Here is a 25,433-nt window from a genome sequence, read left to right on the forward strand (position 1 = left end):
CTGATGCAAAATACTCATTTAGTATCTTCCTCATCTCTGGCGGCTCTACACAATGACTGCCTTGCTGATCTTTGAGGGGTCCTACACTCTCCGTGGATACCCTTTTCACCTTAATGTATTTATAAAACCCTTTGGATTCTCCTTAACCCTATCTGCCAAAGCTATCTCATCTCCCTTTTTTGCCCTCCTGATTTTCTTCCTAAGTATTCTCCTCCTACCTTTATACTCTTCTATTGATTCTCTTGATCTCTCCTGTCTATACCTGACATATGCTTCCTTCTTTCTCTTAACCAAAACCTCAATTTCTCTCATCATCAAGCATTCCCTACACCCACTAGCAAGTTTGGAATTCTGTAGCGAGTAACTCAAATCTAAAGATTAAGTGAACCCCAAAGATTGTCCATCAGCTACAGACACAAGTTAAGAGTGATATGTAACAGCCTTCACTTGCCTGGAAGCATGTAGCTCCATCAAACTGAAGGAGCTCCATACCATCGAGGATAAATCAGTCCTCTTGAATAGCATCCCATCTATCACCTTCAGCATTCACTCCCTCACACCAACTGCAAAATTCATTGCAATAACTTACCCACGCTCCAACAACAGCACCTTCCAAACCTGCAACCTCTCACATTGAGTAGTATAAGGATAGAAAATGCATTGGAACAGAATTATCTACAAGTTCCATTGGCTCAGTGGTTAGCACTGCTGCCTCACAGTGCTAGGGGCCTGGGTTCAATTCCAGCCTCGGGCAACTGTCTGCGTGGAGTTTGCACGTTCTCCCTGTGTCTGTGTGGGTTTCCTCCGGATGCTCCAATTTCCTCCCACAGTCCAAAGATGTGCAATTCAGGTAAATTGCCCATAGTGATAGGTGCATTAGAAGTAAGTAGGGAACTGGTCTGGGTATGACCCTCTTTGGCCCTGTTTCCATACTGTACAGAATCTAATCGTACTGTGGTCCTGTTTATTGGAACTGACTTTCTCTTGTAAACATACAGAAGGATTGAGCATCACCCTGATGTTGCGTGAGTAGTTTGGGCATGCATACTAATGAGCTCTCCCCAGTAAATGCTTACCAACCACACTATCCTGCAACTGATTGAACATTCACAGCTGTAAAGTGACTGCCACACATTTCCTTATGCTGATGAGGTCTGCTTATTATCCTCCTATCTGTCATCCCTATGCACCTTAATGCTTTTGCCATCTAATGTTGTCATGAGTGTCATTTATGACTGCTAGTTATTCTTGTGGAGTGTTGTTGATCATTCATGTCTGATCCTTGTGTGGGCCCCAATGCAGCTAGCTGAGTCAAGGCTGCCTTGGTTTGACAGAAGGGTTGCATGCTGCCTTTCCTGGGAAACAGGATCTCTTTCCTTTCCAGGTGGCCTGCAGGCGAACCTGCAATGCCACATTGCTGAATTGTGGGGCCACTTGTCTTCTCTGAGGCAGTCTGAATCCCAAGTTAGGTTTTTGGCATGTACGGAACAAATATCTGTCCAGTTCCTCTTTAAATATAGCACCCAGATCTTTGAGCCCATGAGGTAATGGTGGGGCGATGATGTCCTCTTGCCCCTGCCACATAATTTGCCTCACTTCTCAACCTTGCTCATTTGGCCACTGTGTGATCACACAGTTCTGTCTATGAGTGAAAGAGTCATTCACCTGGGTCCTGCTGCCGACACCTTTGCTGCTCCTGCAAGACAATGCCCAGTAAGTTTATTTTCTTTAATAAAATCAGCTAATATTGTTAAGACAACTGTTGTCTGCAGCTACGACGACTATTAAAGATTCAAACATTTGATTCAGCGCAGTACAGCCACTGTGTGACAATCCTGACACTCACGGTGGAAGACACTGTATTTGTTATTTCCACTTTACTTGCTGTTCTCAATTTTCTGATTTGGTACAGGAATTTGAAGTCGGCTTCTGTGCAATTGTATTTTGACTCCCTCCCTCCCTGCCACCCCACCCTTGCCAACTTCTTGGCCCAGGGCTGGAGTCGTCATTGTCACCAGCACAGCACCAGAATTATGTGCTTTGTATTTACTCTCATCCCATGGTGAGAACAGCCAACCAGTGCACAATATGTAAATCATTGTGCTTAGTGAGGTAGTAACAAACCTACTGAATGGTTGTTATAGCGACAGCTGAAGGCCCTGCCTTGCAGCTTCTATGAGAGAATAATGTTCACGTTTCCCTGGGGGTGTGAGAACTAAAACTGAAACAGCACGGGAAGAAAGGAACTGACGGACAACAAAGTGATCGGTGAAATTAGATCGTGGAGACAGCAGCTTTTCCTCGGTCATGCCAGTTCTTAAATTTGATGCTGAGTCACTAGAAGGTATCCCAAAATCCTCCTGTTATAAGCTTCCATCAAAGACTATGGAGGAAATAGAACATACCTGCCCTCAGCCTCGTACGGTAAGTCAAATAATAGATATCAGTGATACGTATATATGGCAGTTAAATACCAAGATGGCAAATAGGTTAATCGGAGTAAAGGATCAACAATACTGGATCCTCTGTGTAGGTTTGAAACAGTGCTTCTGTTTGCTGTGCCTCTTATTGTGTGTTCACTGTGCCCAGTGAATTAGACAGCTTCATTGTTTTCATGCCAATTATTCTGGGAGCATTCACAGCTGCTCCTACATTAATACATAACTGTGAAAGAAAAAAAACATGACCTACAACGGGATGCTTAGAGATTTAAAAAATCCAAACGTTTGCAATATAATCAGTGTTTCCCTTAACCACTTCTGTAATTAATGCTCCTTTGAAGCTAACATTATAAATTGCTGTAGCTATTGTATTTTAGGGAAATGCACAACAAATATGTAATAGGTCAATGTTACCCTGATCTCCAGTTCTCGTGCAAAATTGAAATGGTGTCATATGGATTAAAAATCCTGTCAGCAGATTCAAAGTGTTTATAAAAATCAGCTGTAAGCATTCAGTCATTTATGCAAGCTTACATTATTAAGAAGCCAACGAATCAGACACAAAATTAGTCATTTGTAACATAAAGAAGCAGGTATAACAAATGGCAGAATTCATTTTTTTGTTTGATCTTTGATGATTAAACAAAATTGTGGGAGTTCTCTAAGACAAGAAAAAGTATCTATGGATCTAGAGTAATAAATTGGAATGATCAATGTTATAATTTGGTGAGGAGGAATGAATCAATGCCCCTCTTTTCAGCTTCCTTGGTTAGCGAAACCAAAGGTTTGTACTTTTTTTCAGCAAGTAACTATATTTTACTTGACTGAAAATCTATTTGCCAGTTCAAAACCATAAAGTCACATCTCAGTTTTTTCTTAAATGAAAGAAAACAAAATTTAATTACTTAATGAACCTGAAAATACTAAAATTGTGCACAGATATGAAGTTTAATAGAGGGAAGGGTGTTTATTGTAAAAACGAGCATCAAGAATATGTACCTTTAAAAAGTCTTTAGAGCTTCTGAGGTTTCTATTTAACCTGAGTATATGGTTATTTAATTGATTTACATTTCTCCTCAGCAGTGGTGAAATTAGGTTGTATCATTCAGTTCTCAGTGAATAGATGTTTCTCCAATTTGTTTTATCTTTTTGCAAGACTGAAAAACACAGGAAGTAGGAGAGGGAGAGATGGAAAGAGAGAATGTAAATAGAGAGAAAGAGAAAGCAAGATTTTCAGTTCAGCTGTTATGAATCCATCTTTCTCCTGTCTGGCCTGCCCAGGAGCGAAATCATGAAATACAGTTCATTTGTGCATTCGGTGTCAAGCTGGATACTCTATTGGTAACTTCTATTGTATTGGAGTAAAATTCCAGAAAGATGCAAATCACACAGGAGACATATTTTTAAGTGATTAGTTCAGTCATGTTGAGGATAGCTTCATTTCAGTTAAGGCCAGATCTTCTTTATTGATGGTTTTATGAGCTGGCTCAACTGGTGCTCAGGTAATCACTGTGACCATCTTAAGTCAGTTGTCTTTGCTTTAAGAACTGAGAAATCCATGTTATAAAAACTAGGTAATGAAAGTCAAAATGTGATTGTCTAATTTTATAACCATTACAATTCTGTCACCTGTAACCAAATGATTACAACTCAGAGATGCAAAAATTCAGTAAAGCCCTAAAACAGAGGTTAGAATCATGGCGCAGGTTTAACCTATATCCTATGCACAACTTCAGGTTGCCCAATTATTTAAATGTGGCTATGTGCCTGATAAGGATGTGCAAAACTACGAGAAATGCATACAAGTTCAAACTAGTCTGCATTAAAGGAATCATGCATTGAGGTTTTGGCAGATGCTGGAAATCATGCCACAACTGATAGTGACCTGGAAAAGACAAGAATGGTACAACATGGCAGAATGTGGACTTCAAGATTTTCTGATACTGCAAACTTTGGTGCAGGAAATGGAGAACAGGAGGGATGTCTTCTACCTCAGGGCCTCAGAAGATTTTTCAGACAAACTTCTCAAAAGGAATGTGGTCAGTTAGCTGTGGAGACCAATGTCGAGGAGTTCATCCCTTAGTATCTGGATGCAATATCTCAAAACATTTAATACCTCACAAGTATATTCAAGACTAGCAAATCTTCAAATGCCACATCCCATCCACTGCACAACTGGCCTGGCACACTGCTTGATGCACAATACCTCTACTAACATTACAGACATATCAATAAACTCTAATAATCATAATTATACCTGACATTCATGTATCTCATCACACTGAGACTTTTACAAGCCTTGCATGGACATCTCTCATTTGGTACAATTCACACATGCAAATTGCATCACCCAAATTCATGGAGCTATACTCATTGTCACAAGTCCCTTTCACTTGCAGGACAGTAAAGCACATCCAGAGTCGACTAGGTCTAACTGGCAACAGACAGGCACAGTTGCGTGCCCCGTCCCTGCGGAGAAAACGGTGGTCAAAATCAATGTAACAGCTATGAATGAGACCTTGGGCAGTGGTAAAACAAAAGCCACAGAAGATGACTGTGTTGTCATGTCCCACTTCCATTCAGTTTACAATCTCCTCTGGTTCACAAGGATTAAATTGTGTGAGCATATACTATGTGGTTTCTCACCACTCTCTTCACCCAACCCTACCCTTATACCTTTCTCCTTTCAGGTTTTCAAGAACTGCAACCTGACCAGGCAGTGGTAAAACAGCAGGAAGAATGTCATGATGAAGATCTTCCATCACTTGCTCTCATTTCCTTGGACCATCTTAGATTTTGAAACTGTGCATTTTAGTGGATAGCTTAGCAGCTGGACTGTGTGTGGTGAGAGTAATCTGCAGCTGGGTCAGGGGCTAAGGTATCATTAGTTACACCTCACTGCAAGTTGGGGTCACGATGAGATCGACTGAAGAAGACTCAGATGAGAATGTATATGGGGTGGCCGACAGAAGAGGACTGTTAGAAATGTACACCGAAATGCTTTGTGCATTAGCAGACGTGCCAGAAAGCGTATTGTCACTATCAAGAAACTCGAAGAAGTCTGGCACTCGTTCATTTAGCAACTTACAGATCCATGATGGTTGATGTCTCAGCAACCTTTGCAGCACAAACAGAAGCCAGATAATGTCTGGTTGCTGCATTGGAAGTACAGACTGGCAAAGTACAAGGTTAGTAGGGAGCACAGATGGCTGGCACCATGGTTATGGATTCTTTTGTGCAAAGGAGCTTGTCCCAGCACTCCAACAATTTGTTCTCAAGCAGATTTCTAGAATTGCTGAAGCATTGATCCTGGAGGGTGGCAGTGATTCCATGGTGCATGAAATGGTTCTCTCTCAGGATTCATCCTCCTACTTCTGTCAATCTACCAGTGCTCCTGCTATTATCATTCAATGAGCCAGCTCACACTAATGTTTCCCATGCCAAGGTAGAGGAGTCCAAAACTAGGATTGCAACATCTCATCCACTGAAAATGAGCAGGCTTCTCCGAAATGTAGGGCAGCCAAGTGGGGTAGTTCTGTAAAGGATCACTAGTGCAGGGAAAAACATCCACAAGGTATGCACAAAGCGACTGTGGAAGGGTGATGACTTGTTCAATTTCTGAATTTAGTTTGGAATATGTATTTCTGGACAAATCAGATCCCAGACTGAAAACTGTCTTTATAGATCATTTGTTTTGGTTTTGATGAAGTGATCTCTCACTGAAATATAAGCATGCAGTGATGCAGGTTTGCATTTAACAGTAAAAGATGTTTATTATGAAAAATAGATTAATATAGAAAAAATTCAAACTATGTACATTATTTAAAAAAAATATTGAATGTGGTCATCATTGAGTGATCAACATTTATTGCCCACCTCTAATTGCCCAGGTATCATTTAAGAGTCTGGAGGCATGTATAGGCCAGACCAGGTAAAGACAGCTGTTTCTTTCCTTAAAGGTCAAATTTTTCCAATAATGGTCATCATTAGACTCTTAATTGCAGATACTTATTGAATTCAAATTTCACTGTCATCCGTGCATGGTTCAAATCTAGGTCCCAAGAATATTACCTGGATCTCTGGGTTAATAGTCTTGTGACAATATCAGGAGGCCATCACCTCCATCTAGCAAATGTTGAAATATTTCAGAATTCATGATAAAAATATAGTCCTATTAATCCCAACAGTATTTCTTTACAGTATTCCAAAAGTAAAGTAAATGCCCTTCTTTATCTCATATAGGACTTGACTTACCTGTGGTTTTAATTCCCCATGGGGAGAAACTGATAGCCCAATCTTAATTTGTCATGTAACCGAGACTTTGTCAGCTCCAGAACCAAACGCTTCTGATCTGAAACTTTTAAACGAAACTCCTACACTAAGGTAATACAATTTAGAATAGTTAAAACTATATTATCCCTTTCTCAGCAATTGCTTTACTGATCAAACTTTATCCAAGTATACAACAGAACTACCCAAACTGAAAATAAAAAAGACAGTTTCTTTCTGAGCTATGGGTGTTTCACCTAAGCCCCACAAAAATTCCAGAATCTTCTATCTGAATTCTTAATGCACAATACTGTTTGTTTATGTTGTTCACTTCTAAACATTCACAAGTTCACTTTAGCCTCCAAAATTATATCTTTCAGATTGTTTTTAAAAGACATCACCATGGCTATAGAAATGCTTATAATTAATCATCATCAAATCCTTTCAGATACACAGTAAACCCATATGTCACTGGTTCAAATTCAAAAATTCAAGTTCAAAACAAATAATGTGATATACAAATCACACACCTTACATCTCAATATTATTTGTTTATTTTAGCATTGCGGTCACATAAATATTATGACAGTGAGTAGCAAATGGAAGGTTAAGTGTGGAACTGCTGGTGAATGAGGAATTGGGGTTGTAGTTACTGCTATGGTAATTGATTGAGTTGATACCTGCACAGGGAGGATATACTGTTTGCTGCCTTCCTTCTTCTTTCATCTCTCACTCTCACTCTCACTCTCACTCTCACTCTCACTCTCACTCTCTCTCTCTTTCCTCCATCTTCTCCACCTCCTTCCTCCTCAACTGATCAAGGTGGTGAAGATGTGCAGCATGCAGCATACCACCACAGATCTTGACAGTCACACAGGTCAGTGCTTTTCCAGGCAGCGGGAGGGTACTCTAAACCCCCCAATTGTGTGCTCAGTTACCTTTCATGTGGTAGCACCGGCACATGTTGTTCATGTGCACGTGGGCTCTGTACAAATTCATGAGCCACAACTTCACAGGTAATTCTTGTCAAGCTATGGCCACCTTCTGGTTTCTTCTCATGGCCCAGCAAAATGTCTTAGAATGAAGGCATCATAACTAAATTTTTCTATACTCCTTCTAGGAAGGCGGGCTCTCTGGCAAGGCTAGCACTTGTTAACAATCTATAATTGCTCTTAAACTCAGTGGCTCTCTAGGCCATTTCACGGCCAATTAAGAGTCAACTACATTGCTGTGGGTCTGGAGTCACATACAAGCCTGACCAGGTAAAGATGGCAGATTTCCTTCACTAAAAAGCATTTGTGAACCAAATGGATTTTTGCAACAATCCATGACTGAGACTAGCTTTGAATTCCAGATTTTTAAAAATTGAGTGGTAAGCAAAAGCCAGAGAACTACAGACCAGTGAGCCTGACATCCGTGTTGGGCAACTTGTTAAAGGGGATCCTGAGGGACAGAATTTACATGTATTTGTAAAGGCAAGGACTGATTATGGATAGTCAATATGGCTTTGTGTATGGGAAATTGTGTCTCACTAATATGATTGAGGTTTTTGAAGAAGTAACAAGGAGGACTGATAAAGACAAAGGGTGCACATGATCTCGATGGACTTCACAAAAGCATTCGACAAGGTTCCTCATGGCAGACTGGTTGGTAAGGTAGGTTCACATGGAATATATGCAGAACTAGCCATTTGGATGCAGAATTGCTCGAAGGTAGAAGACAGAAGGTGGTGGTGGGGGGTTGCTTTTCGAACTGGAGGCCTGTGACCAGCAGTGTGCCATAAGGATTGGTACTGGGTCCCCTGCTTTTCATCATTTATATAAATGATTTGGATGTGAATATAGGAGGTATAGTTACTAAGTTTGCAGATGATACCAAATTTGGATGTATAGTGAACAGCGAAGAAGGTTACCTCCGAGCACAACATGGCCTTGATCGGATGAGCCGATAGGCTGAGGAGCAGCAGATGGAGTTTAATTTAGATTAAATGTGAGGTACTGCATTTTGGAAAGGCAAATCAGGATAGGACTTATACAATTAATGCGAAGATCCTGGGGAGTGTTGCTGAACAATGAGACCTTAGAGTGCAGGTTCATAGCTCCTTGAAAGTGGAGTCACAGGTGGACAGGATAGGGAAGAAGACATTTGGTATGCTTCCCTTTATTGGTCAGTGCATTGTGTACAGGAGTTGGGAAGTCATGTTGGGGCTGTATAGGATATTGGTTAGGCCACTTTGGAATACTGCATACAATTCTGGCCTCCTTGCTATAGGAAGGATGTTGTGAATCTTGAGAGAGTTCAGAAAAGATTTAGAAGGGTGTTGCCAGGGATGGAGGATTTAAGCTATCAGAAGAGGCTGAGGCTGTTTTCCCTGGAGCACCGGAGGCTGAGGGATGACCTTTATAGAGGTTTATAAAATCAAGAGGGGTATGGATAGGGTGAATAGCCAAGGATTTTTTTCCTGGGGTGGAGGACCCAAAGATTGGAGGGCATAGGTTTAAGGTGAGAGGGGAAAGATTTAAAAGGGAACGAAGGGGCAACTTTATTAACACAGAGGGTAGTGCATGTGTACATGAGCTGCCAGAGGAAGTGGTGGAAGCTGGTACAATTACAACATTGAAAAGACATTTGGATGGGTATATGAATAGGAAAGGTTTAGAGGGATATGAGCCAAATGCTGGCAGATGGGACTCAATTGATTTGGAATATCTTGTCGGCATGGATGAGTTTCTGTGCTGTACAGTTGTATGACTCTAAGTGAATTTAAGTTTCACTGATCACCAAACTGAGGTTTGAACTTGAGTCCCCCAAGCATTAACTCTTTGTATTATTGAAAAAATAAATAGCGAAGAACTGTGAATACTGGAAATCTGAGACAAAAACAGAAATAGCTGGTGAAACTCAGCAGGTCTGGCAGCACCAGTTGAGAGAAAGCAGAATTTCTGTTCAGTGACATTGTTACTACTCCAGCATCTTCCCTGAGTGCTATAAAGCTACTGGGTAATCACTTGCACGATAAATTATTCTTAATCAACTTTTATGCAGACATGCTGTAACACACATGGGGGCAAGTGAGACTTGAACTGCACCCTTCTGGTCAAGATTAGGGAACAATGCCACCATAAGGCAAGAATCCCTTGCCCTTGCTGATGTACAAACCAGCTAGAATCCTTTGAGTTTTGGTACATGTCAGAGTTACCATGTGACATTCCCAAAATGACATGAAGACAGTTAATGTCACACAGCACCATTGGTGAAGCCAGCAACCATTGTGAAGCTATGTGCTCGTTGCTACTGTTACTCTCTGGGAAGAGAAGAAATATACTCCGCTCTCTTAGAATACAGAACCTCAATGGTTTTACCTAGTAAAATGAATGGCAAATTGTGAGACGTTGTAAATATCTAGAAGGAGACAAACACTTAAACATTCATTGCCATGGTTGCTTTCACAGCCACTGGCAATGTCATCCTCACTCTGCTCTGACATTGCAGTTAGGATTGTAGAAATGGGCATATTTCTGTAAGGACATCCTTAGTAAAGTAGCAACATGTGACACACTGGTTATATCTGAGGTTCAAGAAGATATCTGGATGGGTATATGAATAGGAAGGGTTGAGGGGGATTTGGGCCAAATGTAGGCAAATTGGACTAGATTAATTAAGGACATCTAGTCGGTATGGATGAGTTGGACTGAAAGGTCTATTTCTGTGCTGTCTGACTCCATGACTAAGGAGAATTGGCCCTTGAAAGGTCTGACAATAGGCCATCAACCTGAAACATTGGGCCAGGATTTATCAGCCCACTAGGAACTGGCTGGAAGATCCATAAAATGGTGAGGGAAGTTGGGTGGCAAAATGTCTGTCATCTTCCCACCACCATGTATGTTACCCTCCCTCCCAGGAGCCAATTGAACCAATCAATTCCTATTAAGACCCTTTTATCGGCCATTGGCATTGCTACAGTGGTGAATGGGCCTTGCATAAGGGAATGCTGCCACATAGCCTTGCAGTCAATCGTAGTGGGGCCACCTATTTGCTGAACTGAGGGAGCCGCACTCGCTTATGCCAATGGTTCTTACAGTACAGTGGCTCAGTGGTTAGTACTGCTGCCTCGCAACGGCAGGACTCGGGTTTGATTCCAGCCTCAGGCAAGTGTCTGCGTGGATTAGATTAGATTTAGATTAGATTCCCGACAGTGTGGAAACAGGCCCTTCAGCCCAACAAGTCCATACCGGCCCTCCAAAGAGCAACTCTGACTAATGCACTGAACACTTTGGGCAATTTACCATGGCCAATTCACCTGACCTGCGCATCTTTGGACTGTGGGAGGAAACCGGAGCACCCGGAGGAAACCCACGCAGACACGGGGAGAATGTGCAAACTTCACACACAGTTGCCTGGGGGGAGAATTGAACTCTGGTGCTGTGAGGCAGCAGTGCTAATCACTGAGCCACCGTGCCATCCTATTCTCCCTGTGTCTGCGTGGGTTTCCTCTAGGTGCTCCGGTTTCCTCCCATAGTCCAAAGATGTGTGGGTCAGATGAATTGGCCAGGCTAAATTGCCCATACTAATAGTTGCATTAGTAGGGAGAAGGTGAGTGGTTCTGGGTGGGTTACTCTTCAGAGGGTCGGTGTAGACTTGTTGGGCCGAAGGGCCTGTTTCCACACTGTATGGAATTTAATCTAGCAATGTTACTCCCTGCCTTCACCAATGCATCCCTGTCTTGCTGGAACCTACATGACTAGCTCATTCCTGCCAAATTCCACTTACAGTACTTGGTTGGGAGGGCAGCTTCCTTCCATGATGTGGCCCTCATCCAGCTGCTGTTGCCCACAGAGCACTGAAGAAAGGTACACCCTCCTCCCCACTCCTCCTCCTCACTTTCTGGCTTGTCACGAAGAAAGGAACAAAATTTCAATCGTCAACATGTTTCTCTACTCAGATATTGCCAGACCAGCTAAGTATTTTCTGTTTTTATTTCCGGATTCCTGCATCTGCAGTATTTTGCTTTTGTATTGAACATCATACAGCCCCATTTCTCCATTCCTCTCCTTCCTCCCTGTAGCAGCTTGCTCTTTCATTGTTGTCTCTGCTCATTTCCCTGTTATGGTCTCATCCACATGGGTACAAACTGTGAGCAAATAGTTTGTATTGAATCATCAAAATCATGACAAATTCATTCACACAACTACTTCAAATAACTCTGGAAACTGGTGACCACTTCTCCAAATATTGTAAGTGTTTAGGTATCAGATTAGATTCCCTACAGTATGGAAACAGACCCTTCGGCCCAATAAGTCCACACCAACCCTCCAAAGAGTAACCCATCCAGACCCATTCCCCGCTGACTAATGCACCTAACACTATATGGGCAATTTAGAATGGCCAATTAACCTGACCTGCACATCTTTGGACTGTAGGAGGAAACCCACGCAGACACGGGGAGAACTCCACACAGTGGCCCAAGGCTGGAATCGAACCTGGGTTCCTGGCACTGTGAGTCAGCAGTGCTAACCACTGAGCCACCGTGCCACTCGTTAACAAATCTGAAAGAAGCTGAAGATCCCTTTAACTAGTGCGGTGGGATGCTCTTTCCTGCTGCTAAGGTTATGGAAAGTGTTAACCGGAGCTTTGAGCTGTAAAATGGTCGTGTCAGCATCAAACCAACATTACAAAATCCCAGCATGGGTGCTAACACCTTCATCCAAAAGGTGTCCAATGTTGCTGGCTCAATTTGAAGGTCAAACAGCATTCCCTGCTGAAAGACCAGGAGCTGAATTTCACGGATAGAATTTTTACTTTGGGACGATTCTCAGTCTTATTTTACTTGTTGTACTATTTTGGGAATTAAATAAGATTTTATAAAAAGTGATTGCAACAGGTGCCAGACTATCAAATTAACTATACCCCTGAAAACCGTAGGTGGCCACACCAGCAGAAATGACCCTTGTATACCTAAAGGTGTGTATCAGCCTTGGCAGCAGACTAGAGTGTAAACATATTCCTGTAGACAGGATAAACGAAAGACTTAGTGTGGAAGAACATTGTTTATGTTTCATTCTCCTACAGTAAACAATGTATGCGTATAAAGGTGGATTATTTTCTGTACATATTAAACGAATGTGGGACTGAGCCAGGACAGCGTATCAGACAGCATTCTGTTCAGCTAGTCTAAGACTGAGGTTGTTGAAAGAAACCCACAGTTAACTTGCGTATCTAAGTCCTCCTTTTAAGAGAATAACTGCATCAGTAATTAGGAAGCAAGAGGCTGCAGTTTCCTACTCTTGTAGAGAGGAGTTTGGATGGGTGGGGTAACCAATGAAAATTAATTTTTGTTCCAGTACATGTTCCCATGATCATATACCTTGGCATCCCATGATGGCAGCTATCTGCCTGATAGCAATGGCTAGACTTCCCTTGCAAGATTTTGCTTTACCCTCTTGAGGGCATTGACTTAAACTGGATTCAGACATCTCAGATACTTTATATGCTGTGAATTAATTTACTGAGATTGTTTACATAGGCAAAAGAAGGAGCAATTTAGGAAGATCCCAAGAGATTCCTTTCCCCAGTGTTATTGATGGAAGGTTTCTAGCAAGAATCAACAAGTATTTGTGAGGAGCTTGGCTGATTGCACTGAAGCACTTGAACAGCCTTCATTCTTGCAATTGAACATCACCTCGGGACTGACATTACTTGGAGAATAAAATAAAATTCTTCTGATAAGGGATGACAGTTTATTCATAGATTTATTAAGAAATAAAAGTCTCATGTTGGAGGAATGTTTGTACTCTTGTGTGACTGCTCCTCTGAAGCACACAGCACACTTAAACAATCCATAATGGACTAGTTGGACTGCCGTATTGTTACTAAGATTAATTTTGGTGTTGATGTCCACCCAGACTGATTTATAACACCATGTTTCTTCCTGCCTTCATACTCTATATCTCCTGGATGTTTCAAACCAGGACAATTCAGTGCCTAATTCTAACCTCATCTAGCACCCTCTCTGATAAGGCAATGTACAGTCATAACATGAATTTGAAGATGAAAATGCAGAAAGGCATGAAACAGTTGATTCAAAGGGGAAGCACAAATTGCAGAACAATGAGATGGAAATGTAGTCTGTATACACTGAATGGAAACACTACCTACTATAAAAGAGAAGCAATAGAAGGATATATTCAAGTAGACCAGGGGTACTCTAATGGTTCACGGAGAAACAGACAGATATTTCTGAAAATCAATTCAATTCACGTTACAAAGCTAAAGTTAGTGATAAATGAGGGGCCTGAGAAATACATTGGGTCAGATACAGAGACAAAAAGAAAGTTAAAAGAATGTTAAGAGAAGGATCCAAGATGGTAGCGATCTAGGAGGATTGCATTGCAGAGCTCTGCACCACAGCACAAGCAGGACAAACTTCTAAACCGCCCAACCCAGACCATTGCCATATCCTGGGACTCTGGAAAAGTCGTGTAGTCCCAGGAAACTGTGAAAAATCAACTTAACTGAGTTTTTGCCGTTCAGCGATACCGAGGAAGGGAGGAGGAGCATCCGAGGCCAGGTCCGCGGCCCAGCCTGCAGGATCCTTGGACTCGAATACCTACCAGGCCCTAGTGAACGAGCTTGTGATGTCTCGAGATGTTGTGTAAGCAGATTGAGGAGAAGCTGGACCCGATCTCTATCATGCTGCAGAAGCATGAACAACAGCTGGGATACCTGGAGAAGAGGACGGATGAGGTTGAACATAGTCAGTGGTGGAAGCTGATACCAGTTCCTCCAAGAATAGGATCCAAGCTCTGGAGATGCAGGTCCATAATTTGCATGAACAAGTGGATGATCATGAGAATAGGGCAGGAGAAAAAATACTTGGATTGTCGGTCTGCCAGATGGTAAGGAAGGGGAGTGATCAGTGGAAGTTATTGTGGACTGGTTGCCGAAATTCCTTAACTAGGAGGCTGCAATGAGAGGCTTGAAGATTGAGAGGCACAACGGTGTGGCGATCAGGTCTGGGTCAACACCCTTGTCCTCTCTTGGTGCAGTTTCATCATTATAGAGATGAGAGAATCGTGGAAGCTTCCAGAATCCAGGGCAAAGATCTGAAGGCCCTAATTTATGAGGGCTGTAAAATCATGTTCTTCCAGGACTTCTCAGCAGTGGTGATCCATGAAAGAAAATCCTATGACGGTGTCAAGAGAAGACTGAGGGAGCTTGGGATCCAGTATTCCCTGAGGTATTCAGTGGTGCTTCGAGTCACCTTAGATGGATCTGTACATCTCTTTGACACTTTGGAGAATGCAAGAGACTTTGTGGACGAATTAACTTATTCTGAACAGTATAATATGTATAAGTAATAGTGTTGTTTGGCTATTTCTTTGTTTAGTTTTCTTTAGAACACAGAGGAAATCCAGTTGGGGCTTTCTTTTCCTCTTTTTTATCGGTAATAATCTGGTTTAAACCAATGTTTTGCGGCGATTGAGATGTGTAACTTAATTTCTAAGTTAAGTTTACCCCTTTGTTCTTTAAAAAACTTCTTTGTTCACATTGCTGTTTCATGGTATATTTTCTTTCTTTGCTGCTTTTGTTTGCTGTGCAGCTCTAGCTCAGAAGAGGGAAAATGGTTGGGATGGCTAGATGCCTAAATACAGGCACTTTATACCTGGTTCAGGTATTTAAATGTCCTGGCTGTAATCTTGGCAGTGGGATGGGAAATTAGGTTTTGGGATGGGTAGTTGCTCCCTTTGGGCAGGGGATGAGTTCCCCTATTTAGCACTGTTGGCGCTTTATATGTTGGTTTGTTTTTGGTTTCTGTTGTATATAATCTTTTTGATATCTTTGTCGGTTTGGTAAATGTAGTGGTTTTAGTTTATGTAGTTTGTATGTTCGATGGATCTTGTGACACTAAGACTTGGGGATTTGTAATTTGAGCTCCTCCTCTGTGGAATTTAAATGTTACTACAGAAGGTTATGGCTGATGATTAAATGGTGTACCTGGAATATCACTCACCAATTAAAACAAAGAAGGTACTTTTGAGTCTTAGAAAGGAGAAGGTGGATATTATTTTGTTATGGGAAACACACTTGGATGATAGGGAGCATTTGAAACTATGACAGAATGGCTTTGATCAGATTTACTTTTCATCTTTTAACACCAGAAGTAGGGGAGTGGCTATATTGGATAGGAGCAATCTCCCATTTAAATTACTAGAGTGTGTGAAAGGTTGGTAATTCTCAAAGCCCTGATAAACGGGGAAGAACTTGGTGTTTTAAATGTTTATTGCTCTCTGGCCCATCCCCTCAAGTTTTTGGTAGACGCGATCTCTGAATTTATCAGTCTCTAGTGCTGACATATCTGTATGGGGGAGATTTTAACTATGTTATGGATCCCACGGTAGACAGGGTTGCCCAAAGGCCCCCCAATAGCCTCTGTACAAACTAAACAATTAGTGGATCTGTATGTAGCGTTAGGGTTGATTGGATGTCTGGAGGCATCTCGGCCCTGCAGGCAGGGATTTTACATTTTTTTTCTAACCACACAGATTTCATACCAGGATTAATTTTTTTTCTGACCCCCATGATAACTCTGGATTTGGTGGTATCTTGTACAATTGGTAATATTACCATCTCTGATCACGCTCCAGTGTACCTGTTAGCCAAGATTAAGGATGTTACAGTGGGTTCAAGGCATTGGCGAATGGATCCCTTTATCCTCTAGGATAATAAGTTTGTGGAGTACTTCTCTAGGGAATTTAGAGTGTTCCTAGACATTAACTTAGGCTTGGCTAGTAGCCCGTCTGTGCTTTGGGAAACTGCCAAAGCCTATGCCAGAGGGTTAGTTATTTCCTACTCTTCCAGTAGGAAGCAGCAGTAGGGTCAGCAGCAACATCTCCTTGAAGTACGGTTGAAGGCAGCAAAGAAGGCTTAGTTTGATAGGCCCTCATTGGTCAAGCTACAGAGGATTACGGTATTGCAGTCTACATTGAATTCCATGCTCACACAGACAGCAAAAAAGGAGCTTACTTTTGCAAAGCAAAGGTTATATAAGCATGGTGACAGGCCAGGCAAATCCTTAGCATATCTTGACAGGAAAAGGAGTGCCCCTCAAGCCATTACGGCGATTAGGGAAGGGTCTGGGAACCTAACATGACTCTAAAAAGATTAATGTGGCATTCCAGAGATTTTACTCCAAGTTATACCAGTCTGAGGGTTGTGAGGAGGGCCGGGTCAAGATGGAGTTTTTTTTCAAGGACCTGGAGCTCCTGGGCATGATCCCCTGAACTAGAGTCTTTTCTCAATGCCACCTTATCAAAGCAAGAAGTGCAGGAGGTGTGAGGCAGTTTCAGAGTGGAAAGACACCCAGTCCTGATGGACTTCCCAACGAATTTTATAAGGAATTTATAAGCATATTGTCAGGCCTCATGCTCAACATGTTCAATGACTCGTACAGTCATCATTGTCTCCAACAATCTCTGAGAGACGCCAATGTTTCGCTTATTCCCAGAGGACTGTGCTTCGTACAGGCCCATTTCACTCTTAGAGACGATTTTAAAGTCCACATTTAAGAGTCTTGCGTTAAGGCTGGAGACTGCGTTTCCTTCTATCGTTATAGAGGACCAGACGGGCTCCATAAACAGCCGCAGATCCTCCAATTATGTTAGGAGGCTGCTTAATGTAATTCAAGCATGTCAGCAACATTCAATACAGGGATTGGTTATTTCTCTAGAGGCAGAGAAGGCATTTGACCGAGCTGAGAGGCCATACCTTTTCTATACTCTGGAGCAGTTTGGCTTGGGCAGTCTTTATTAGATGGGTAAAGGTTCTCTCCAATGACCCTCTCGCTGCAGTCATTACCAATGGGGTATGATCAAACAATTTTAACATTTTCCCTTTCACCATTGCTTTTTACATTGGTGATTGAACCATTGGCAGAGGCCATTCATAGGGATCCCAATATATCAGCTTCAGGAGTGGGGTCAAAATTACATAAGGTTTTGTTGTACGCAGACAATGTCCTAATTTTTTTGTCAAATCAAACAGTTTTAGTGCCTCGCCTGTTATAAAATCAGAGGCCATGCATATGGGTGGTCTTATGAAGATGCTGGGTCTTAAGGGTGAATCTTGATTCCAATTTAAGTGGACACGAGGCGGGGGGGGGAGGAACAAAATGAGGGCAGTTAAGGAATATTGTCATAACCCAGTAGCTACCAATATTGTTAAAGCATGGAGTGCAATTCAGCAGAGGAAAGGCAATACTGGCAAAACATCTTCTTTTACGCCTATCGTGGGTATGCCAGCTTTTCAAACGGGGATGATAGATTCAGGATTCAAACATTGGGCAGCTAGGAGTGTGTCTTGCATGGACTATTTTTTTGAGGGACATCCAATGATGTCCTTTGATCAGTTAGCACGGAAATATGAGCTATCTAACAGGGACCTCTTTTATTTAAATTAGAGATTTTATTCAAAAAAAGACTACACTTTTGACTGATCCCTACAAATCTGACAGAGGGGGGAGGGTGCTCAGCACTAAGAGTACACTTTCTGACAGCACTTGAAATAATCAATTGGGGGGTGCTCCCTTAGATGAGTTTGATCAACTCTGCAGGGTGTGGGAGAGAGAGCTAGGCATTGAGGTCTCCTCAGAAGCATGGGGAAGATATTTGGGAAAATGCTAGGAAGATATCGGTTTGCATTAGGACCCATGCTTTACAGTTGAAGATTCTCCACAGGGTCCACTTGGCTCCAGACCATTTGTCAAAATTTAAACCTTGGGCATCTTCACCATGTCCCAAGTGCAAGGTTGGTATGGGCACCCTTACCTACTGTCTCTGGTTCTGTGGCAGGCTTCAAACATACTGGAGTGCTGCGGTGGGTGCAATGGAGAGGATTTTGGAAGTCAGGGTGGAGAAGGACCCAATCTCTCTTCTTCCTGGCCTGCCCAGTGTGTTCCCTGCAGACACACATAAGAAAAAAAACTTTTCAACATCCTCACTTTCTGCGCAAGAATATCTTGCTAACTTGGGTATCCGAAACCCCCTCCTCCCAAGCCTGTCCAGTTGGCGGAAGATTGTTATGGAGCATATCACCTTGAATTTTCTTTCAAGTATGGTACATCACAAAACTGAGAATTTTTATAAAACACAGCAGCCCTTTTTGGAATACCTGGACACAGATTTATCTGCCACACTAATAAGGGCTTTTATATAACAGTAATGATTGTGTTTTATGATTCCAATATCCAGTGATGAGGAACTGTGATCATATGAGTGTCTTGCTTGGTTGAGTTGAGTTATTACTATTATTAATTTGTTGGTTATTAATTTATTTATTTAGTTAAATAGTTGGGGTTTTTTGTTATGTATTTTTCTTTTTTATTTATACATTTGTACATGAGGGTGGGTTGGTTTCTTTTACTTTTGTGAGTTTTTCCTTTGTATTGCTTTGAATTGTATTGTTTTGTATTTGTTGTAATAATTTTTAAAAATCTATTTTTTCAATAAAAATATATTTTTAAAAAATGCTGAGAGACTTATCAACATGATTTATTAAAACATTGTTACATAAATTGAATTAGTCCTCTAAAATATTATGACCAGTCCCCAAATCCAATTTGTTTCTTCAACACTCACACCTTCCTGAAAAAGGTCATTATGCTCCCCATTTGAATTGCACATGGCAGGCAAAGGAACTTTGATGCCTCACTTTGCAGAGCAGGAACCTGGAGGTTCCCCTCTCCTCCAGGACGGTAATGTAGATGATGACATAAAACCATGCCAGCCTGATCTGAGTGTGCCACCCTGGTCAATGCAGTGGGAGGAATGCTTAGCACTGTAGGAAGAAGATCAATGACCTTCTCCAATCTGCTAAGCAAAGTGCCACCACGTACTCACTCTATTTCTGTCATCGTACACCCCTTCCACCAAGGCCCATGCTCTATCACTCTCGCTATGGCCTCAAACATCCTCCATCACTCACTCCCACCCAGCTAAATCTCCCAATCCTACTATAACTCTGCACTGCCTACTCACTCACTTGAGATACCTGCCCAGCTGCACCAACAGTAACAGCTGTGCCACCAACCTTCATCTCTCTAAATAATTGTCTCTCTCTCTCTCATTCTAGGTGGGAAACAGCAGACAGTAGGGGAGAAAGTTGGATGGTATATTGCCCAACATTTTGTTAATGAGGCAGTTACTGAGGGGGCGATAGGATTCTGACCACCCCAAGCAGCTGACTCTGTGTGTCCAAGCCTTTGAATTATTGTCAGAGGCAGCCCTTGATGTATTGTATCGAATCCCCTGACTGTAGGCTATCCACTTTGATTTATCTGAGGCCTGTTGGTCAGTGTGACAAGCTTCTACGTTTTGTGCCTATACTAAATGGCATGACAAACACAGCAGTATTGTGATGCTGATATCCCTGGCTGAAGTGGCAAAGTATAAAAAGGCAATGCAAGGCAAGGTTGCAGTGAGCATTCAGGTAGTCTCTGAGTGATGAGCATGATGACAGCAAGTGAACAGGCTGGAGATGTGGCCTGATCCTGTCCATGATGTCTCCGATTTCCATGGTGAGAATTCACAATGTCTGTCTGACTTGTTGGGTGCATTTGGTAAGTTAGGAAGCTGAATCAGCAATAACACTCCACCCCCACCCCACCTCCCCATCCCACTCAACTGGCGACTCACTATGTAGCAAGTAATGTGTCTGATACGTACAGTGAGTTGCTCCCATATTAATATCAACCTTGGATTTCCTGTCCAGTTCTGCAGTAGATTTTGCCATAGCTCACCTTGCTGAGACTCCTATCAGATTCTTTCCATTGATTGGCTCCTGTTGGTACTACAATAGAAGTTGAGAGATTGACCAGAAGCTGCTGCTCATGTTTGATTCCATGGGTGTTCTGAGAGAGTTGGTCACCTACCCCACGCTGGAATGGATGGCCTTCAAGTACTGTGCGAAATTCTGTGCCAGTTGTATTCGGACTGCTCCCTGCTCCTTCACAGTAACAACAGACTCTCAGGTCTGCTAATGCATTCAACCTCTTGGTGCCCATGTCCCTTCCCCCATCATTTGTAACATTACACGGTGAGGGTGATATTGTCCTCCCTCCGGAGGATCCAGTTCCTGCTAGTGAGCAGGTTGCAGATGAGGTGGAATTTCAGAAGGGGTATGAATGAGTAGTATACTGAATGTTCTCATTGGGCGGCACAATGGCTCAATGGTTAGCACTGGTCCCTCACAGCACCAGGGTCCCAGGTTTGATTCCAGCCTCGGGCGACTGTCTGTGTGGAGTTTGCACATTCTCCCCGTATTTGCGTGGGTTTCATCCGGGTGCTCCGGTTTCCTCCCGCAGTCCAAAGATGTGCAGGTTAGGTGAATTAGCCATGCTAAATTTCCCGTGTTAGGTGCATTATTTAGGGGTTACTGTTCGGAGGGTTGGTGTGGACCTGTTGGGCTGAACGGCCTGTTTTCACACAGTAGGGAATCTAATATCAAGAGAAATGAATTCAGTAACAGTGGCCCTATGAGGAGAACTTAGTTGATGCCATCATACTCCAACCTCAATAATTGTCTGATGCTCTAAGTATATATGCAGCACATTGTTCTTCAAGAGAGACAGAAGAATGGCATTGAGTGGCTTCCAATATATTTGAGTAATCTGCTAGCTGGAGATAGGTCGTAGCATCTAAGTGTGGATGTGAGACTGGCTGTACTGGTGCATTTGTGAGGCAAAGTTGAAATTTCTGAATGTTAGGTCAAAGTGTTGATAGCTGACGGCTAAGTGCTGGTGATATGGTACTTTGAGCAACATTTGATGTTAATAGTCTGACAATACTTTAAGTGGTGTATTTTATCATTTGAAGAGAGGTTTGAAGACAAAGATGATGAGCTGTCTATTTGATTCCAATAATGTAAATAGCCTGTGAATCCTTGTTTTTTTTAAAATTTAAAACAATAGAAACAGCCTGAATGGGTGAGGTCAACCCCCCCCCCCCCCCCCCCCCCCCCCCCCACAACCAGGATTTTTAGTTTTAGTTTTCTCAGTAGCAGCTGTTGGTGTCTGGTAGCTGGGTGGAAGTTGCAGTATACCACTCCCTGGTACACACACACGCTCTGAGTTTTCTCTTGATATTTTTCCTTCTAGACTAGAGAATTGCCCATGAGACAATCTATTTTACTTAATTTGCCTTTGCCAAGGGTATGTTTCTGAGATGTTACTGCATTGGAACAGTTACTGTTTAGCACTTAAATATTCTATGATTCTATCATGTTTTCTAATTGCATTAAGTGTTCCAATTTCTTCTTTCCTTTGCTATATTTTAACCACAGTGCATGAATAAATTGTTTTTTGCTTAACTTCAAGTAGTTTGACCAATCAAATCGCATCTGGAATGCAATCCCTGCCTTTAAAATAAGAAAAAGTTTGGGTCTGGGCTGTCTTCTTCATACATTTTAGATTAGATTAGATTAGGTTACTTTACAGTGTGGAAACAGGCCCTTCGGCCCAACAAGTCCACACCGACCCGTCGAAGCGCAACCCACCCATACCCCTACATTTACCCCTTACCTAACACTACGGGCAATTTAGCATGGCCAATTCACCTGACCCGCACATCTTTGGACTGTGGGAGGAAACCGGAGCACCCGGAGGAAACCCACGCAGACATGGGGAGAACGTGCAAACTCCCCACAGTCAGTCGCCTGAGTCGGGAATTGAACCCGGGTCTCAGGCGCTGTGAGGCAGCAGTGCTAACCACTGTGCCACCGTGCAATTTTAAGAGATTTGGTCTGGTCCCATAACAGTGGAACACTGAACAGGAATAATCAGCCTTACCAATTCAGCAGAAAGATTATATTCTATCAATGGAAATTGAAGAACTTGGTGATACAAATGAATCTGAATATCCTGGGACATAATCACCAACAGTCAGTGTCTGGCTAGCAACTGGTTGAGAAGGCAAATCGAATGTTGGTATTTATTGTAAGGGAAATGAAATACCAAAATAGGAAACTTTTACTTCAGCTGTACAGGATCTTATGAGACCTCATGTGGCATGCTGCGTACAGTTCAGCTGCCTTTTTTCAGAAGGATACAAGTACATTAGACACAGTTCAGAATTCTCAACTCATTCCTGATGAAGGAGCAGCACTCCGAAAGCTAGTACTTCCAAATAAACTTATTGTCCAACTTGGTGTTGTGTGATTTTTAACTTTGTCTACCCCAGTCTAACACCATGCACCTCCACATCATTCCTTTGATGAAAGATTTATGATTTAAAAGGGTTGAACAGGATTTAAGCCCTTTGGAGTTGAGAAGAGTGAACCCATAAGATCTTTGAAGGGTTCAGTTAAAATTCAGTCATGAAATGTGGGCTTCCCTGGCTGGGCCAGCATTTATTGCTGTTCTCAAATTGCCAAGAGGGCAGTTAGGGCTCGACCACATTCCTGTGGGCTAGAGTCACACGTATACTAGACCAGGTAAGGATAGCAGATTTCCTTCCCTAAAGGTTATAAGTGAACCAGATGGGTGCATATTGAAAAGGTGTTTCTTTTCCTGGGCAAGATGAGAATTAGGGGACATAGTTTAACAAGAAGTGATCTCCCTTTTAAGATGAAGATAAGGAGGTTTTTTTCACTCAGATATCTCTTCCCCAGAAAGTGAAGTCTGGGTCACTAATTTTTATTTCAAGGGCATGTTTGTTAGATCTTTGATAGAGAAGGATGTCAGGGTTATGGAGTAACAGAGCGGAAACTGCAGATGTGATCACAATCGGATCAGCCAGAAACTTATCAAACAGTGCAGTAGGCTTGAAGGGCCAAATGGTCTACTCTTGTTCCTGGGTGCCATGTTCTTATGTTTGTAGGAAATCCAAATAGCAGCTACAAATATATGACGTAAATGCAAGTCATTGTTAAATGCAGTAAAGAATACCAGATAAATTAGTTTTCTCTGGGAATGTTGGAATATGAAATTTGCTACCACACGAAGAAGCTGAGGCACTTGGCAAGATGTTTTAAGGGAAAACCAGATAAGTGCATGAGTGAGAAAGAAATCAAAGAATGTTGATATAGTAACTTGTAAAAAAAAAAGTTCATATGGAACACAAACACCAAAATAGACTTGTTGTGTCAAATACTGGACATAAATATTGCGTAAAGAGTCTTGTAAGTTTCCCAAACTAGAAAAGGTTGATTCTTTACTGATGCAAAAGGATGGCTCCTTGATCAGCCTAAATCCTCCTCAATGGAAGCAATCCGATCCAATTCTCCAATCCTGGACAGGTTGGTTAACTGAAGCTGAACAGAAATTTAAACTGGCTCTGCAATTTGAAAGGAATTATCAAGACCTAAAAGTCCAGATTTGTAGACTCTTGTGGTGCGGTGATAGTGCACCTTACCTCTGAGCCAGGTAGCCTCAGTCCAAATCTCACCTGCTCCACAGGTGAGCAATAACATCTCTGAACAAATTGATCAGATGTACTTTAGCTTTCTTGGGGCACAGAGGTAGGGTTCCTACCCCAAGAAGCCTGGGTTTAAGTCCTTCCTGGTCCAGAGGTGACTGAACAGATGATTAGACAAATAGGTTACATTTTTAAAAAGCCCAGTTATGTGAAACTTGGAGCTAAATCCCAGTCCCACTCACTTTGGTGACACAAGGTTTTATTAATAAAATACTTTGGATTTTTTTAATAATTTGAATTAAAAGCAAAAGCAGCTAAGGTAAAATATAAATAGTATTATGTAACCCAGAATTAGCATTATTGATTTTTTTTTAATGATAAACCCAATTTCTAGAGTCTAAGGAATGATTTCTGGCAGAACCTAGAGTTCACCACTGCTGATCACCAAAAGGCAGTAACTCGAAGAGGAGCACAAAGGTCAAAGGAATTGTTTATCGAGGACATTGCCAGGCTTCCTGCTGCCCTATGGTGAAAGACTGCATTTTATGTACCCACTCATTGGATTTGAAAATGGGGGTGGGTGTGGGGGATGGGGAGGGAAGTTGTCATGGGGGGAGCGGCATGTTGGTGGTCAATTTTAAAATGCAGCATGTGGCCTTCCTGCCCATCTGTCTCCCATTTCACAAGGCTAGTGGAGGCACCAAGCAGTCTGTCCACTGTTTGATTTGTCCCTTAAGGGTTTTAATAAACCCATGTCCATTAAGTAATTAATTCCCCCACCCATCACAGCTGATGTACAACCAGATCAAGGGTTTACCCAGTCTTTTCCACAAAAATAGGGGCGCTACCAGTGGTAATTATCATTCTTGGCACTCTGGGCAGTGCCTCACCAATGTGGCAATGTCTGCATCCAATCCTGGCCATCAGACATAACTTCTTGCCAACATTTTCATTTTGGAAACCTATGGATGCACCTGATAGAATTCATCTAGTATCTGGCAGCGACCTTTACTTGGGACAATCACTCTTGCTTCCCGTAATAATATGTCGTCCTCGATGGTGACTGGTCTCGCCAGGTCCAGAAAGGTTTCCATCCTGGTTGTGATGGCTCTTCAGAAACTCCCCCACCCCCTCGCCACTACCACCAGCTGTTTTAGTTTTGCCAGGATAGGAACTTCTTGTGTCCACAGTCAGATATTGTTAGTGGTGTCCAGGAAGTTTAAAACATACTGTTCCAGGGGAGGCACCACAGGTGGATTATCTGCCAGTGGGAAGTGGCTCAAGGCATCCACATTTGCCACTTGGCTTCCTGGATAGT

The 25,433-nt window shown here is 42.3% G+C and overlaps 1 protein-coding gene across 1 annotated transcript in view; it reads left to right on the forward strand.

Moving 5' to 3' along the window:
* Nucleotides 1–2,232: 2,232 nt before the first annotated feature.
* LOC132820733 (choline-phosphate cytidylyltransferase B) overlaps nt 2,233–25,433 on the forward strand; it is a 65,165-nt gene continuing 41,964 nt past the window's right edge. Inside the window, exon 1 of the mRNA XM_060833003.1 lies at nt 2,233–2,424. Coding sequence (XP_060688986.1) covers nt 2,308–2,424 — 117 coding nt within the window. The 5' untranslated portion in view covers nt 2,233–2,307. The remainder of the gene's footprint in view (nt 2,425–25,433) is intronic.

Source organism: Hemiscyllium ocellatum, chromosome 12 (genome assembly GCF_020745735.1).
Source record: "Hemiscyllium ocellatum isolate sHemOce1 chromosome 12, sHemOce1.pat.X.cur, whole genome shotgun sequence".
Taxonomy (NCBI): Eukaryota; Metazoa; Chordata; class Chondrichthyes; order Orectolobiformes; family Hemiscylliidae; genus Hemiscyllium; species Hemiscyllium ocellatum.